At 27.4% G+C, this 14,534-nt stretch overlaps 1 protein-coding gene across 6 annotated transcripts; it reads right to left on the bottom strand.

Moving 5' to 3' along the window:
* Nucleotides 1–877: 877 nt before the first annotated feature.
* Nucleotides 878–7,143, bottom strand: LOC136076982 (uncharacterized). 6 transcript variants are annotated; one of them, XM_065791104.1, is made up of 7 exons: nt 3,507–3,591; nt 3,190–3,319; nt 2,808–3,014; nt 2,435–2,612; nt 2,079–2,161; nt 1,327–1,588; nt 878–1,233 (listed from the first exon to the last, which is right to left on the bottom strand). In XM_065791104.1, exons 1-7 carry the CDS (start codon nt 3,515–3,517, stop codon nt 1,220–1,222), a joined length of 885 nt encoding a protein of 294 aa, XP_065647176.1. In that variant the 5' UTR covers nt 3,518–3,591; the 3' UTR covers nt 878–1,219. The 6 variants fall into 6 exon arrangements, 3 of the variants coding, with proteins under 3 accessions (XP_065647176.1, XP_065647175.1, XP_065647177.1); XM_065791103.1 differs by having other exon boundaries at nt 878–1,588; XM_065791105.1 differs by lacking the exon at nt 1,327–1,588.
* Nucleotides 7,144–14,534: the final 7,391 nt, after the last annotated feature.

Below are 14,534 nucleotides of genomic sequence, written 5' to 3'. Positions count from 1 at the left end.
CCAGCTAAATTCAGACTGTGACCGTTACAGGAAACGTAGAAAGCTTCCGAATAATTTTGCCTTATTAAGGCTTGAGCTCCTTTGTAAGCACCTGGCATAATAAATCCATCATCATGTCCCTGAACGCAACAGTTTCGAATATCCTAGCCTTGAAATCATATCAGAGATGAGCTTACACTGTAAAAAAAAAGGGCTTTTTAAATAGCTCTAAAAGGTTTTTTACTTTGTCCCGAGGGTGGAACCCTTTAAAGGTTTTCTAGAAAACCCCTTTTTTAAAAACCTTTAATCCGAAACTGGAAAACCCTTTTTTAACTTGTACTTTCGTTTTTAATTTGAATTATAAATTATTCAATAATTTTTTATATTACGCAATAACGATTTCAAGCACGTATAAAGTTGGTTCAGTAATATTATACTTAGGATAGATTGAATATACACTTTAGTTGAAACATTTAATTTATACATAATATTGCTTATATGCAAATATTTAGATTCTTTAATTCCACTGTAATTTTGCACGCAATATGAAAACTCAATAAAGAAAATTCTGTAATAATGTTTAAAATCTTATAACATCAAAGTAATATACGGTAAAGTTTACATTAAATTAAAAAAAAACATTACAATAATCAGAGATAGGTCAATAAATGTTGGACAAAAACAAACAAGTTGTACAAAACGAAACAAATTGGAAAATAACGTTAAAACTATTATGTAAAACTATTACGAGTTATTATACAAATTTTCTGCTTCAAATTTAACTATTACAACTATTATATTCCAACGTTAAAAGTATTACATGAAATTTATTTACCGTTAAGACTTATTTTCAAAAATTAAATCAAGAAATCGCCTAGTAGCACAAAATATAATAAAATTTAGAAATATGAGTTTATTCGAATTTAGTGACAAAAAAACATAAATAAATTATAAAGATTAACAACAAAAACATACAAAAAACAAAAGCCATAAATATTAGTGCAAAAGGCGGTTGTCCCATTTGCTGACAACATTTAGCACTTTTCCTTTACCACCTAGAAGCACTTTTTCTAAAAATTGACATGTATTGATCAATCCTTTTGGGAATTCAATGCTGAATATCCAAAATGCTGCAAACTATGCTTGAAAAGCCTCGGAAAAAGTACAAATAGTTTTAGGAAACAAAACTTCCTTGTCGACTGATACATTCCACTCGTCGTCTTGTGGCAATATGACTGGACTAATTGGTATTTCCTATATAAATAAAGAAATAAATACAATAATTCATTTAATCAAAAAACACACCTGAAACAACTTAAAATCCCTCTAATACAAAGCTCTTAAAACCATTCAGGTGCAAAAGGCGGTTGCTCCATTTGCTGACAACATTTGGCACTTTTCCTTTACCACCAAGAAGCACTTTTTCTAAAAATTGACAAGTATTGATCAATCCTTTTGGAAATTCAATGCTGAATATCCAAAATGCTGCAAACCATGCTTGAAAAGCCTCCGAAAAATGGCGAATAGTTTTAGGAAACAAAACTTCCTTGTCGACTGATATATTCCATTCGTCATCTTGTGGCAATATGACTGGACTAAGTGGTATTTCCTGTATAAATAAAGAAATAAATATAATAATTCATTTAATCAAAAAACAAACCTGAAACAACTTAAAATCCCTCTGATACAAAGCTCTTAAAACCATTCAATTTTAAAATTTCTTAACTAATAACATTTCTATATAATACAAATTATTGAAGACTCCTCACCTAAAAGACAACATCACTTTTTAAATTGTGTCATTAGTATGAGAATATTTACATAGACTTGAAATATTTAATAACTTATTTCCTCAAACCAGTAAATTTTTGCATTTCCTTAGATCTCCTTCTTAATATTTCTTATTATTTATCAGATCTTCTTGTTATTAAATATATATTAGCTTATATAGTTAAATATATAATAAATAAATTAGTTTTTATAGTTTAATATATGATAAATACATATTAATTTGGAATGGACTATAAAGAATGGACTATAGAAAAATATAATCAAGTGCCAATTACTAAATAATGTACAATGTACAATAAACATCCTACCTGTTTTGGTAAAGGAAAAAACAATTCTTCCTTTTCCCCAAATAATGAGGGCAACAATAATGTAACTAACATCACCTTCCAATCTAAAAGTATTTATATCTTTAATTATAAATACATACAAAGTAATACATTTGTTAAAACTAGTATATATAAAATAGCAGTATTAGCATATATGTGTAATGTATTAATAAATCATCAAATGCTTTTAAGTTAATCAATATTTGCTAGAGTTACTAAACTTGTGTAACTTATTGCCTACTATGACTAGTTTTAATTGTTATTGGAATATTACAATTTTTTATTTTACGATAAAAAGAGAATTGTAAGAAAGAAAAATTAAAATAAATAAAAATTACCCTGTCGTTTACCATTGTCCAAAGTCTCTTCTAAATGTTTGTTTATCATTGTTGAATATTCACAATACTTTTTGCATCTTTTGGCTGCTTCTTTGATCACCGCATTATAAAGGGATAGAAGTTTCATTTCTAATTTGGTTACATCTACACCATATAGCAAAATCACATCTGCTGTAAACTTTAATTTATAAAAATCATTTGTAAAATTCATCTACATTATGATTACAGAAATAAGCCTATATTTAAAATTTTAATGTTCATAAGGTAATAATTTTAATATAGTCTTTCAAAACTGTCAAAAGAAAATCAATGGAAATATTGTAAAAAAAAAGTACATTTCATAAAAGAAAAATAATTCTTTATATAATCTTACAAAAATATTTAGTCGTAAACACGGAAATTCTTCCAGAACTTCTGCAGTTGCGTGAGCATGGCAGAAAAGTTGTCTGTACCCGCAAGTTCGTTTCATTTTATCTTGGATCAAATCAAAGTTTGGTGTCTGTTTTTTTATTTCTTTTTTTAAAGCATCTTGATGTTTTTTTATGCTTATGTGATCCTCACCTTGTATCACATTAGCCAACTAATAAAAAGAAGTTATAGTTACAACTGTACATATAGAAGGATATTACCTTACACCAATCAGCTGGAACTTGTGAACAGTAACGAAAATATACATTTTTGACATTTAAACAACATAACATTACAACAATTTTACAAATTTATAGCAAGTAATATCTATATACATTATTACATACTTTAACTCGAGCTGTTTTTGAAAGGGTGCTGTTGTCAGGTTGATCAATTTCAACTTGATCTACTTTTCGTTTTCTTCCTGAAACGCCAGGCCGTCCAAACTTTTCTCTTATTACAGCAATTGAATTTTCGCTACAAAAGGGGTTGTCTGTATTTTTTAAATTTCCTTCGAAGAGCTACTCTAATAGTATTCTAAACTCAAAACACCCATTTAAAATGTGAAATAGACATAAATTAAATTTTAAAATAAAATTTTCATATTAAATAAATGATGACAAATAAAAGTATGTAAAAAAGTATGGAATGCTAATTGCATTACACTACTTCCATCGTAATCAGCCAAAAAAGGATATTTTAATATAACTGCTGAGCTAACAGCAGAATATATTCTTCTGGTTGGGTACCTGTATAAACAGTTTTTGATAAAACATTACAAAATATTTAATATTAATATTATAACATAAATGTAGCAAACTAAAGAACAAATTATTTTTTAAAATATGAAAAATAATTATTCATGAAAAATTGATGAAATGGAAATGGCAAACTCAGAGTCGGCAAAGTATAAAACAAGAAAAATTTTCAACTTACAAAATGTCACGCCTTTTTAAGTCATCAAATAGTGCATCAATTAAGAGGGCTTTGCTTTTTGAGCCTAAACCAAAACTAGCCTTGTCTTGACATTGTAGCTTAGCTATAATATTACCCGGAAAAAGTGGCAACTGATATACAAAAGGAAATTCTTGCATCTGGCTAAATAAATAAAATAAACTATCACAGTAATTCAAGCAAACCAGAGTAATTTCTTTAAATTACTCTGATTTAAAGTATCTCATTCAACTGTAATTTAATATGGGTAAAAATATAATTTATAACAATGATATTCATCATTAAATGCATAATAGTTCTTAAACACAAGTATTATACAAACATTAAAGTATTAAAATTAAATAAAAGTATGCAATTACTCTCATAAATTGAAATCAATGATAGAGTGTTATTATTAAAAAAAAATGTATATAAAGTAAAAATACTATAACAAACCTATGTACACATTCTGCTTCTTCAATTTCTGAAAAACTGCCACTGTTTGTTGTTTCGCCCTTTTCATTATTTACACTGACAACTGCAGTATAGGTAGATTCAGAATTATCTAATGCTGTTGAAACAGATTGTTTTGTTGTTTTCAAAAGACGAATAAATCTTATCCTATCTTTTATCAAAGGTAAAAGCTCTGTTAGCATCTGCTCTGTGAGGTCACATAAATAGTCACCGGTTAATTCATGCCCTATTGCAAATAAACAATAAGAACAATAGTTTTACGAAACATACATAATTTTCAAATAAACAAACTACATAAACTAAACAAACTAAATAAGTATTCAAATAATCATGTCCTTAAATTGAAGAGCAAGACGGATGCACAACGCTATATCTCATGCTCACATACTGACAGTTGTTGAATTTAAAATAGTCATGTCGATTAAAATCAATAAAACATCCTGATCTGCAAACTGTCCACTCATTTTCATCCAAAACTTGATAAGAATGCAAATGATGTGAAAAATAATTTGGTGTCAACAGGTGTCCACATAACAACCAACAGTCACGTAAACAGACAATGTAAATGATTTAAAAAAAAATTGGGACAGTTTCTTCTGTAACAGTATGCAACACATACACTGCTTTAATAGAATAGCAAATACTATCAATTGATATTGATTTCGCTATAACAATGGATTCATTCCCTTCTATATCTAAATCAAGTAACAATCTTATAGCTTCTTGTACTTTAACATCCAAGTTATGAAAAAATCTTGGTGCATTTCCAGACACAGCATAATTAGATAAAAGCATATCATCTGTCAGCATTTCCCAGCACTGCAACATTTGATGACGCTTTGATAATGTTTTGGTAATATTCTTGAAACATCGTCCATTTGAGGCAGCTTTTTTAAAATACTGATGTTTAGATTCAAAACGTAAACACCAAAAATTTCGTAAAGGCCCAAAAAGACGTATCAGACGAGGGTAATGAACAAGCATGTGCATTTTTGGAATAATATATTCAGAACCAAATACTTCAGAAAATGTTTTCAAAAACATAGCAACTAATTCTTCTAACATGTATATACTGTCACTGTCTACAATTGGGGCAATAACAATGTCACATATTTCGCGAAGTATAAGATAAACCTCCCAGCCAATATTTCCCTGTGGTACATCATTACCGACTAACTGCGAAAACAATAGGAAAAGTTCTAGCTTCTGTACAGCTGTTCCATTTATGTGCGCTTTATCTGATGCTATGTTTTTAGGTAATTGGCAAGGGCGATTAGACGAATTAATTAAATGAATTTTGTTTATAGAATCATTTATATTATTTATTGATAATGTATTACAAGAGCGTAACAAATACTTGATAACAGATTTTAAAGTTACTGGCATAATGCCTTCAAATAAGTCATGCATTATATCTGGAGGGAAAGCTGTAAGTACATCAAAGTTATCCAACTCTAAAAAGTCACACTTTTTGTTAACACCATACACATTCTTGTTTGCTGCATTATCAGTTATAGCAGTTAAGTGATATTCATGAATTTTCGGAGTTCTGAGACGAAGAGTGCTTTCACTAAAGTTATTTCCAATTTCTGACTTGTCCACCATACAGAAACGACAAATTCTTCCAGTATGGAAATACTGGAAGAAATGCTGAAATCCTCCTATAGCATGAGCTGAAAGCATATCAGCCGATATACCTGTAAGTTTGCCTTTTAAACATTGACGTAATCCATTGACGGAAACCTCAATTCCTTCTCTCTGCATTACATTTAAATCATGAATTAATGGACGAAGAACTTCAGTGTAGTCATATTTGGCCATTTTTATAAATTTATGTTCAATCAATAAAGCCAAATGAATAAATTTTGCTTTGATAGAAACTCAGATGGAATATTGCCTAACATAAAATAAAATGCAGTCACTTTATGCTTCCCTCGCTTAGCTCCTATTGAATTGCAAAGCTCAACTTCATCTACATATAACTGAATCTGCAATACACTTGGATTTTCAGAAAAAAAATTGTCACTATGAAAAAGTTCACTGTCACAAAAGGATATCATTGTAACTGTCACCCAAACAGTTGTAAACATCTTCATGGGAAACTAATTTTGATAAAACTTCGAGAATTGGAATGTATTGAAAAACACCAATTGTATTATTTATTCTAAAATCTATTTGTCTAGGCATTGCAATCATATTTTTGCTTTTCAATAATCCTATTAGTCTATTTTCATTTGAAGACATCTCGCCCATGAATTGCAGCAATCTTTCTGTGTCTGTTATATGTGCCCAATCATTGTCCAGTGGTAAAATATTATTTTTGAATAAATATTGACATATAACATCCTTAAAACTACTTAGTGTAATCAAAAGTAGGTTTTGTATATCTTTTGCAATTTCTGCATGAACAGAGGCTGGAAGTATGTGTACTTCTCTGAGTCGCAAAAGAAGAAATGCAAAATGTTTTTCCAAAGTATTAAGCATATCAGTAACATTTTTACATTTAAAGTCTTGGTCTAATTTTTCATTATTTTGATCATTTGATTCTTCGGTTGTTTCAGATGAATCAATGTTATCATTTTTACAATTTCTACTCCCCTGATCACTTTCATTATCATTAGACCAGCTTCTTAATAAATTACTGTGCTTTCGTTGAACATGTTTTTTTAGACTATCAGCACTTTTGAAAGTTTGCTTGCACGCACTTGAAACACATCTAACGTAAAAAAGAGGCTGATTTTCATGAAACAAGATAAGATGTCGCAAATACTTTCCAAATGAAAAATAATTGTTGCCACATTCACAAAGAAATTGGGGCATGTTTAGCTATTGTATATTATAAGGAATCTGCAATGTAAACAGTACAATTTAAATGTTACTATAAAATGCATAATAATAAAAAAATTACTTTCAAATTCGGCTGCAGTTTGTTCATTAAACCCATTATCTATTAGCCATTTGGCTACTTCTGTAGGTGACCAGTTTTCAATATTTGCAGACATAATTCTTTAACTTTATTATTATCTCTGTTTTAAATGTTAATTATTAGTTTTACTTTAAAATTTTAAAAAGAATTACATTGACCTATAGGTAAAATAAATCGGTTAACTTAAAAAGTATACGCTTTTGCGTATTCTACTTTAAAAATTTTAACAAAATACAATTTTAAATATAATGGAACATAATAAAAATAAATACTATTTATTTTATTTAAGATATCATTATTGCTAAGCAGCTGTGATCCTATTTTAAACCCTTTCTATTTTTAATTATGCCTCGATGTCAATAAACGGCACTCGGTATTTATTGGTTTCTTATATATTTCACCACGAAAAAACCCTTTGCCTTTTTGGGTTTTCTAATAGAACCCATTTAAAAACCTTTTTTTACACACCAAAAGGTTTTCTAGTGGTAGAAAACCTTATAAGAGTGTAAAAAACCTTTTACGAAACCTTTTTTTTTTACAGTGTAGCTATATCGGCTACTTTCAACACACAAGAATTGTTCTTTGATTTGCCAGCGATTAGTTTCTCTTTCATAGAGGAAAAAACAAATAACAAAGGTTATCTGGTCAGTGAACGATATATTGGGGGTACCACCGACTATGATTGTGAGGTAGATATCATCCTGGATTTCTTCAATAGCTGCACTTTGGGTGACATCACTATATTCTCTGATGAACTCATTTTGAGACGATAGAGAGTACTAAGGACACTCATTCTGGAGCCCTCTTTTTGATGGCATCTTACATTTCAAAGTGGGATGCAATGACGGGGTTGCGGCAACCAATAAACTTTATACCAACCGAAAAGTTTTCATTTTCTTTCTCATTCACGTGTGTCGTTTTATTTGCAAACATAGTTGTACATAGTAATTATAATTAAATTACACAATAATTATATAAATAATTAAAATTGATGTTGAGAGAACTTTATAATGAGTTACCTTGAAAAGCAAAATTCCTAGAAGCCAAGAAAAGAGTCATATCCGAAATTCCACCAAGAAATGTGCTCCATTTAGCTGTCTCAGAATTTATTTACTTCTGGAGTTCTGAATATTTACCAGTGGAGCTGGTAAGACATATATCTGTCTCTTTCTAATCCATGTAGAACTTTTGGTGCAATGGACTGGATTGATGCTGCTTCACACAATTTATAAGTTTCCTCCATTGACTCCTAGCTACTCCATTCCAACAAAGAATAGACAATTACTTGCTTTTGAGTACTGCTTTCGTTATGGGGGCCCCTCTAAAATAATTACATCTCAATCTTTTTGACACAGACCTCAAAGTGGTGTTAATAATTACCATGCCAGGTTGAACATTCTCCACGAATAATAACAAGCAGTCGAGACTGATTGCATTAAGAACTCTAACGAAGTTTTCAGTGTTAATAGTATCAATGACTCAATGTTGACTGATGAGCTACCACTATAAATATCACAGCGCATCATCCTCAGTGCAATCGAGCACAACATAGTTAACTGTTCATGGGCTTACAAAATATGCCCGGTTCCATCTTTCAACAACAACTAAATCACATTTTTTTGAAAAAAATAGTTTATAACTAATTATAATAATAAAATTTAAAATACTTTTTTCATGTGCATTTTTACTCCGAATACTAAATTTTCAATTTAAAATACAAAATCTAAACATGTTTCACTTTGTCAATTATTAAAATGATTTTTATCTGATGCTTCAAAAATAAAATATTTGGTTTTAAAGTTTTTTTTTCAAATAAAAATATATATTAAATATTATATATAATATATAAATTATATATAATATATAAATTATATATAATATATATATATATATATATATATATATATATATATATATATATATATATATATATATATATATATATATATATATGTATGTATATATATATATATATATATATAATATATATGTATATTATTATATATATATATATTCATATATATTATATTATATATATTTATATATATTATATTATACATATTTATATATATATTATTATATATATATATATATATATATATATATATATATATATATATATATATATATATATATATATATATATTTATATATATATATATATAAATATATATATAAGCTTTTTTTTCAGATAAAAATATATATTAAATATTATATAGAATATATAAATTATATATAATATATATATATATATATATATATATATATATATATTATTTATGTATACATGTATATATATATATATATATACATAAATATATATATATATATAATATATATATATATATATATATATATATTATTATTATATATATATATATATATATATATATATATATATATTATATATATATTATATATATATATAAATATTATATATATATAATATATATTTATTATTCCTTTTATTACTTTTTAAATAAGTATTTCGTTACAATATTTAAAATACAAATATGTAATAATAGAAAAATATATATATAATGATTAAATAATAAAAGAACGCGGGGACTTGTAGAAGACCATACGGTCTTGTCATCGAGTACCGCTTAGAAATGTTCGTGTTAAAATTTATAAGATATTTTATAAATTCATGTTTAAATAGAGGGTAAAAAGGAAGATCACTAAAAAATGTCAAAAGTATGTTGTTAAACCTTCGATTGTAAAAATGAGTTCTTTAAGCTTTCGCTTAAAGAACTCATTTTTACAATCGAACAACATGCTTCTGCTGACAATAAAGAGGTTCAAGTTTATTTTTATTTGTACTACCCCAAGCAATGTTTACAGAGTTTATGTGACAATGGATAAATGAGTGATATAATTGTACTAAAGTATGTTTATTTATAACATTTCTTGCTTTGTACAATATTCCTATACTTTTTGAAATTTTACTTGATAAGTTTTTAATGGGATTTTTCCATGTAAGATTAATACAATGTAAGATCTATACAAACACCTAGAAAGTTGGTTACCGTTACTTGTTTAATTTGTAAATTGTCAATAACAAGATAAGGCATGCTAATTGGCAGTTTATGTTTTTTGATAAAAGGATGGAAAAGAATCCATTTAGTTTTATCAATGTTAAGTAGAGATTGCATCTCGAAGTTCGAAATTCGAGAATTCCGGAATTCGTTTTCATGATATAGTTTCGAATTCCGAAAATTTATTTTTTCGTGTTCTCTCCAACTTTTAAATTGTGTTTTTGTTTCTGTACATATAAATATTCTACATTCTAATTCTATATGAAGAAATAAAGAAAACAATTGTAAATTACAGTTATCCTGCATAATACAAGTAGACAGAAAAAACATTCCTAAATTGCAGTTAACGGTTTGATGTCTTCATTTCATATCCACTTATAATAATTTGCCAAGATTTGCTTATTGCGTTATTTCGGTGTTGCAGTTAACGGAATGCGTGCCTTAGATAATATGCCATTCAAAGTTTTCAGTACGTCTATTGATTTGAGAAATTTGTTTTTGGCTAGAAGCACTCGAGTTTATGTATTACCAAAATCAACCAACCAACTCGATTCTCAAAATGGTTTTAGAATACGCACAAAAAATGCGGGCTAAAATGATGCAGGATTTGATAAATTTAAAAGAAGATGGAACAAGATTTTACTTAACTCTAGATGAATGGACATCTTCAAGAAACCGATGTTATTTAAATGTGAATGTCCATGGCAAGAAATAGTTTTGGAATTTAGGCTTAGTACCTGTTGAAGGACGTTTCCCTGCAGAGAAATGCATTACGGCTCTGAAAACCACATTGAAAGACAACAATCTAAATATCGAAAAAGATATTACGTCTATAACAAATGATGGGGCAGCTGAGATGCAAAAAGTCGGACGGTTTTTACCATGTAATCAGCAGTTGCGCTTCGCACATGCGATACATTTAGCTGTAATTGATGTTCTGTATAATAACTTGAATACAACTGAATTGGTGGCTCACGCATATACAGAAAATGTTAGTGTAGAAGATCAAGTCAGTGACTTCGATAAATCGGATGAGGAATACATTGAAGATGAAAATATTGGCTTGATTGAACAAACTTATAATGAAGCTCAGCTTGTTGAGACTAACGAATTTGGATTTTATTTTCACATCGAAAAAGTTCGTTCGGTTGTAAAGAAATTTCGTTTTTCGAGAACATCAAATGATGTTCTTCAAATATACGTGAAACAAGAATTTGGAAAACAATTGAAACTTATTATGGACACTAGAACTAGATAGAATAGCTTAGTCGAAATGCTTGAAAGTTTTAACAAGCTAAAAATCTGTGTTAGAAAAGCATTGATTGACATTGCATCTGATATCGTTATTCTAGATGCTGAAATTTTGTCGATTAAAAACATTATACACTTCTCCCAGTATAGCTTACTGTTGAAGCCTTTTGTCGAAAAGATCCAAATCTGCTGATGCGGCATTTTCTTTTACGCTTTAAAGTAAAGAAGAAGTTAGAAGACCGAATAAGCCAAAGACGAACTAAGGTGTCTGGAACTCTTCAGTATTTACACAATTGCGGAAAAAGTGAGTTTCAAGCATCTTTCACTAGACCATTGAAAAAAACAATAGTCAAAGTTATTTAAAACTTTGCACAAAAATTTAACACTAACATGAAAACTTCGCTAAAACTAAGCCCTAAACATTAATGCAATAGTTGAAAAACAAAGTTCAATTGGATTTATCGTCTAACATAACGTCCAACTTAACTCAAAAAATAATAAATAGGAGCTTAATTTCAAAAATTAAATCTGAAATGAAATTCTTTGAAGAAAACGGCGTTCGTAGCAGATTATTAGTGTCCGTCTACTCATATTTGATTTTGATTCCGCCATTGAGTGTGGAGTCTCAGCGAGCCTTCTCAATTGCTGGTAACTTTTGTACAAAAGTTCAAACGAGACTCGGAGACGCAGTTTTTAGTGACCTTTGCTTCCTCAAGACATATTTTAGGCAAATAAAACAATAGTTTTATATTTTTTATTATTAAATAATATACCATATTAGAATGTTTTTGTACTAATTAAATTTGGTATAATTTTATGTTTCATTTTTATTTTTAAGAAAAGTATTTTTTATGCAATAAATAACAATGAATTATCTCAAATAAGTTATGTTTATTATTTTTATAGACATAAAAAAACTTAAAATATTTTCGTAATTCGACCGAGTTCCGAAATAATTTAATTTTGAATTACGATTTTTTATTTTGGTCAAAATTTGCATTCCTAATGTTAAGAGACAATTTGTTAGTCTTAAACGAGTTAATCAAATTATCTGTTAGTCAGATAATTTGATTAACTCGATGTTCACGTAATGGAATAGAGTAGGAATGCTTTTGTGTGACATGAATAAATTAGTGTCATCAGTAAATATAACTGTTATTAAATCTGAGGCTTTGTATAGATCATTAATATAAATAAGGAAAAGAACAGGTCCTAATATGGATCCTTGAGGAACTCCACATGTAATATTTAACAAATTTGATGAAAATGTTTCATCGGCGTAAACAAATTGTTTACGATTAGTTAAATAACTTTTCAACCATTTTAAAACATTGCCTGCTATACCGTAATATTTTAATTTTTTAGCAAGAATTTTATGATCAATGGTATCAAACGCTTTCGCTAAATCAATAAATATTCCCAATGTGAATTTAAAAGTGTTAAATGAGTCTGATATACTTCTTGTAAGCTGAATAATAGCATGCTCTGTTGAATTATTTTTTTTAAATCCATATTGCATGTTATATAATAATTTGTTTGATAAAAAGTGGTTGTATATTCTGTTGTACAAAATTCTTTCTAAAATTTTAGAAAAAAAAAGAGAGGATAAAAATATAGATAAACAATAGTTTTTTCTCCTTCTTTAAATATAGCGATAATTTTTGCTATTTTTAAATCACCTGGAAAAACTCCCTGGTTTAAAAAATTAAAAATTTTTTTAAAAATTTAAAAGCATTTAAAAATTTGGAAAAATATGACTTTTAAAACGTCAAAACAGTTTATAATAACATTCCCATTGACATGATCTGGACCAACTGCTTTATTACCAGTAATTTCGTTTATTAGTTGCCGAGTGCGTTTTGAGTTTAATTTGTATTTTTCAAGTAAATTATTGTAGTATATCATTTTAGAATTTTTTCTTAGGCGTTCAAAAGTCTTATGTAATTTTTATAAATGGTCTTATTCTCAGTTGATTTTGATTTTAAATATTTAATATAAAGTTTTTGTTTAATTTTAGAAGATTTTAGCATACCCTTGTTAATCCGTGGCGATTTAATTTTTTTATGCTTGTAATTTATTTCTACTTTGGGAAAAGTGATGTCATAAATTTCATAAAAAATTTTAAAAAAAGATTTATATATTATAAAAAGATTTATATATATGTAAATGTCTTCAGAAAAGTTAATAATGTCCCAATTAACTAAAGAAAGTTGATATTTAAAAGAATCTAGGTTTTTTATTATGAAAAATTTGTTTTTTAAATGATTTATATATATATATATATATATATATATATATATATATATATATATATATATATATATATATATATATATATATATATATATATATATATATATATATATATATATATATATATATATATATGGGTGGTTATAAAACTAACATGAAATTCCTATGTATAGTATATCATATATAGTATATAATATATACTATATATGATATACTATACATAGGAATTTCATGCTAGTTCCAATTTAAATTCATAAATTATTTTTTATAAGGCATAAAGATATTTTAAATTACACTCAAATAAATTTATGCAGTTTGCGTTTAAGACACATAATCATCAAAGCACACAATCACCTTTGATTTTTTTGAAAAAAATAGACCTTTTATTTATGAACAAGTACTATTTTTTCCCTTTTTCTTAGTTTTTTTTTGTTTCTGTACATTTGCAAGTTTTTTATTTTTCCTGAAACTAGTAAATATTGCCAATCGTTAAAATGATCTCAAAGCTTTTCTTTGTTGTTCCTTAAACATCTTAGGTTTTTACGCCTCATCAGTTTACGACTGTTTGACTGTCATAAGATGTCTAAGTTGTTTCAACAACGCGAGTCAATACCAGTTAGCAAAATGTGAAGTTCTTGCCATCAAAAATAAAATCCAACTGTCTATTTCCAACAACCAGTTTCAATAAAGCTACAAGTTGGTTACGTTTGGTTAAGTTTTTTTTAAGTAAATTTTATTACTAATTGTAAATTATATTTGAAAAAATCAAAGTAATGCTCAAAAAATTATTTATTTAAAATGAAATTCAATGAAATTC

This window comes from Hydra vulgaris, chromosome 02 (genome assembly GCF_038396675.1).
Source record: "Hydra vulgaris chromosome 02, alternate assembly HydraT2T_AEP".
Classification (NCBI taxonomy): Eukaryota; Metazoa; Cnidaria; class Hydrozoa; order Anthoathecata; family Hydridae; genus Hydra; species Hydra vulgaris.
This window is presented reverse-complemented; position numbering and strand designations above follow the sequence as displayed.

Coding starts and splice junctions, on each gene's coding strand:
- LOC136076982 (XM_065791103.1), bottom strand. Junction 3,015..3,189: donor CAAAAACAGCTCGAGTTAAA/GTATGTAATAAT, acceptor TCTTTTTATTAG/TTGGCTAATGTGATACAAGG. Junction 1,589..2,078: donor TTTTTCCTTTACCAAAACAG/GTAGGATGTTTA, acceptor TTATTTATACAG/GAAATACCACTTAGTCCAGT.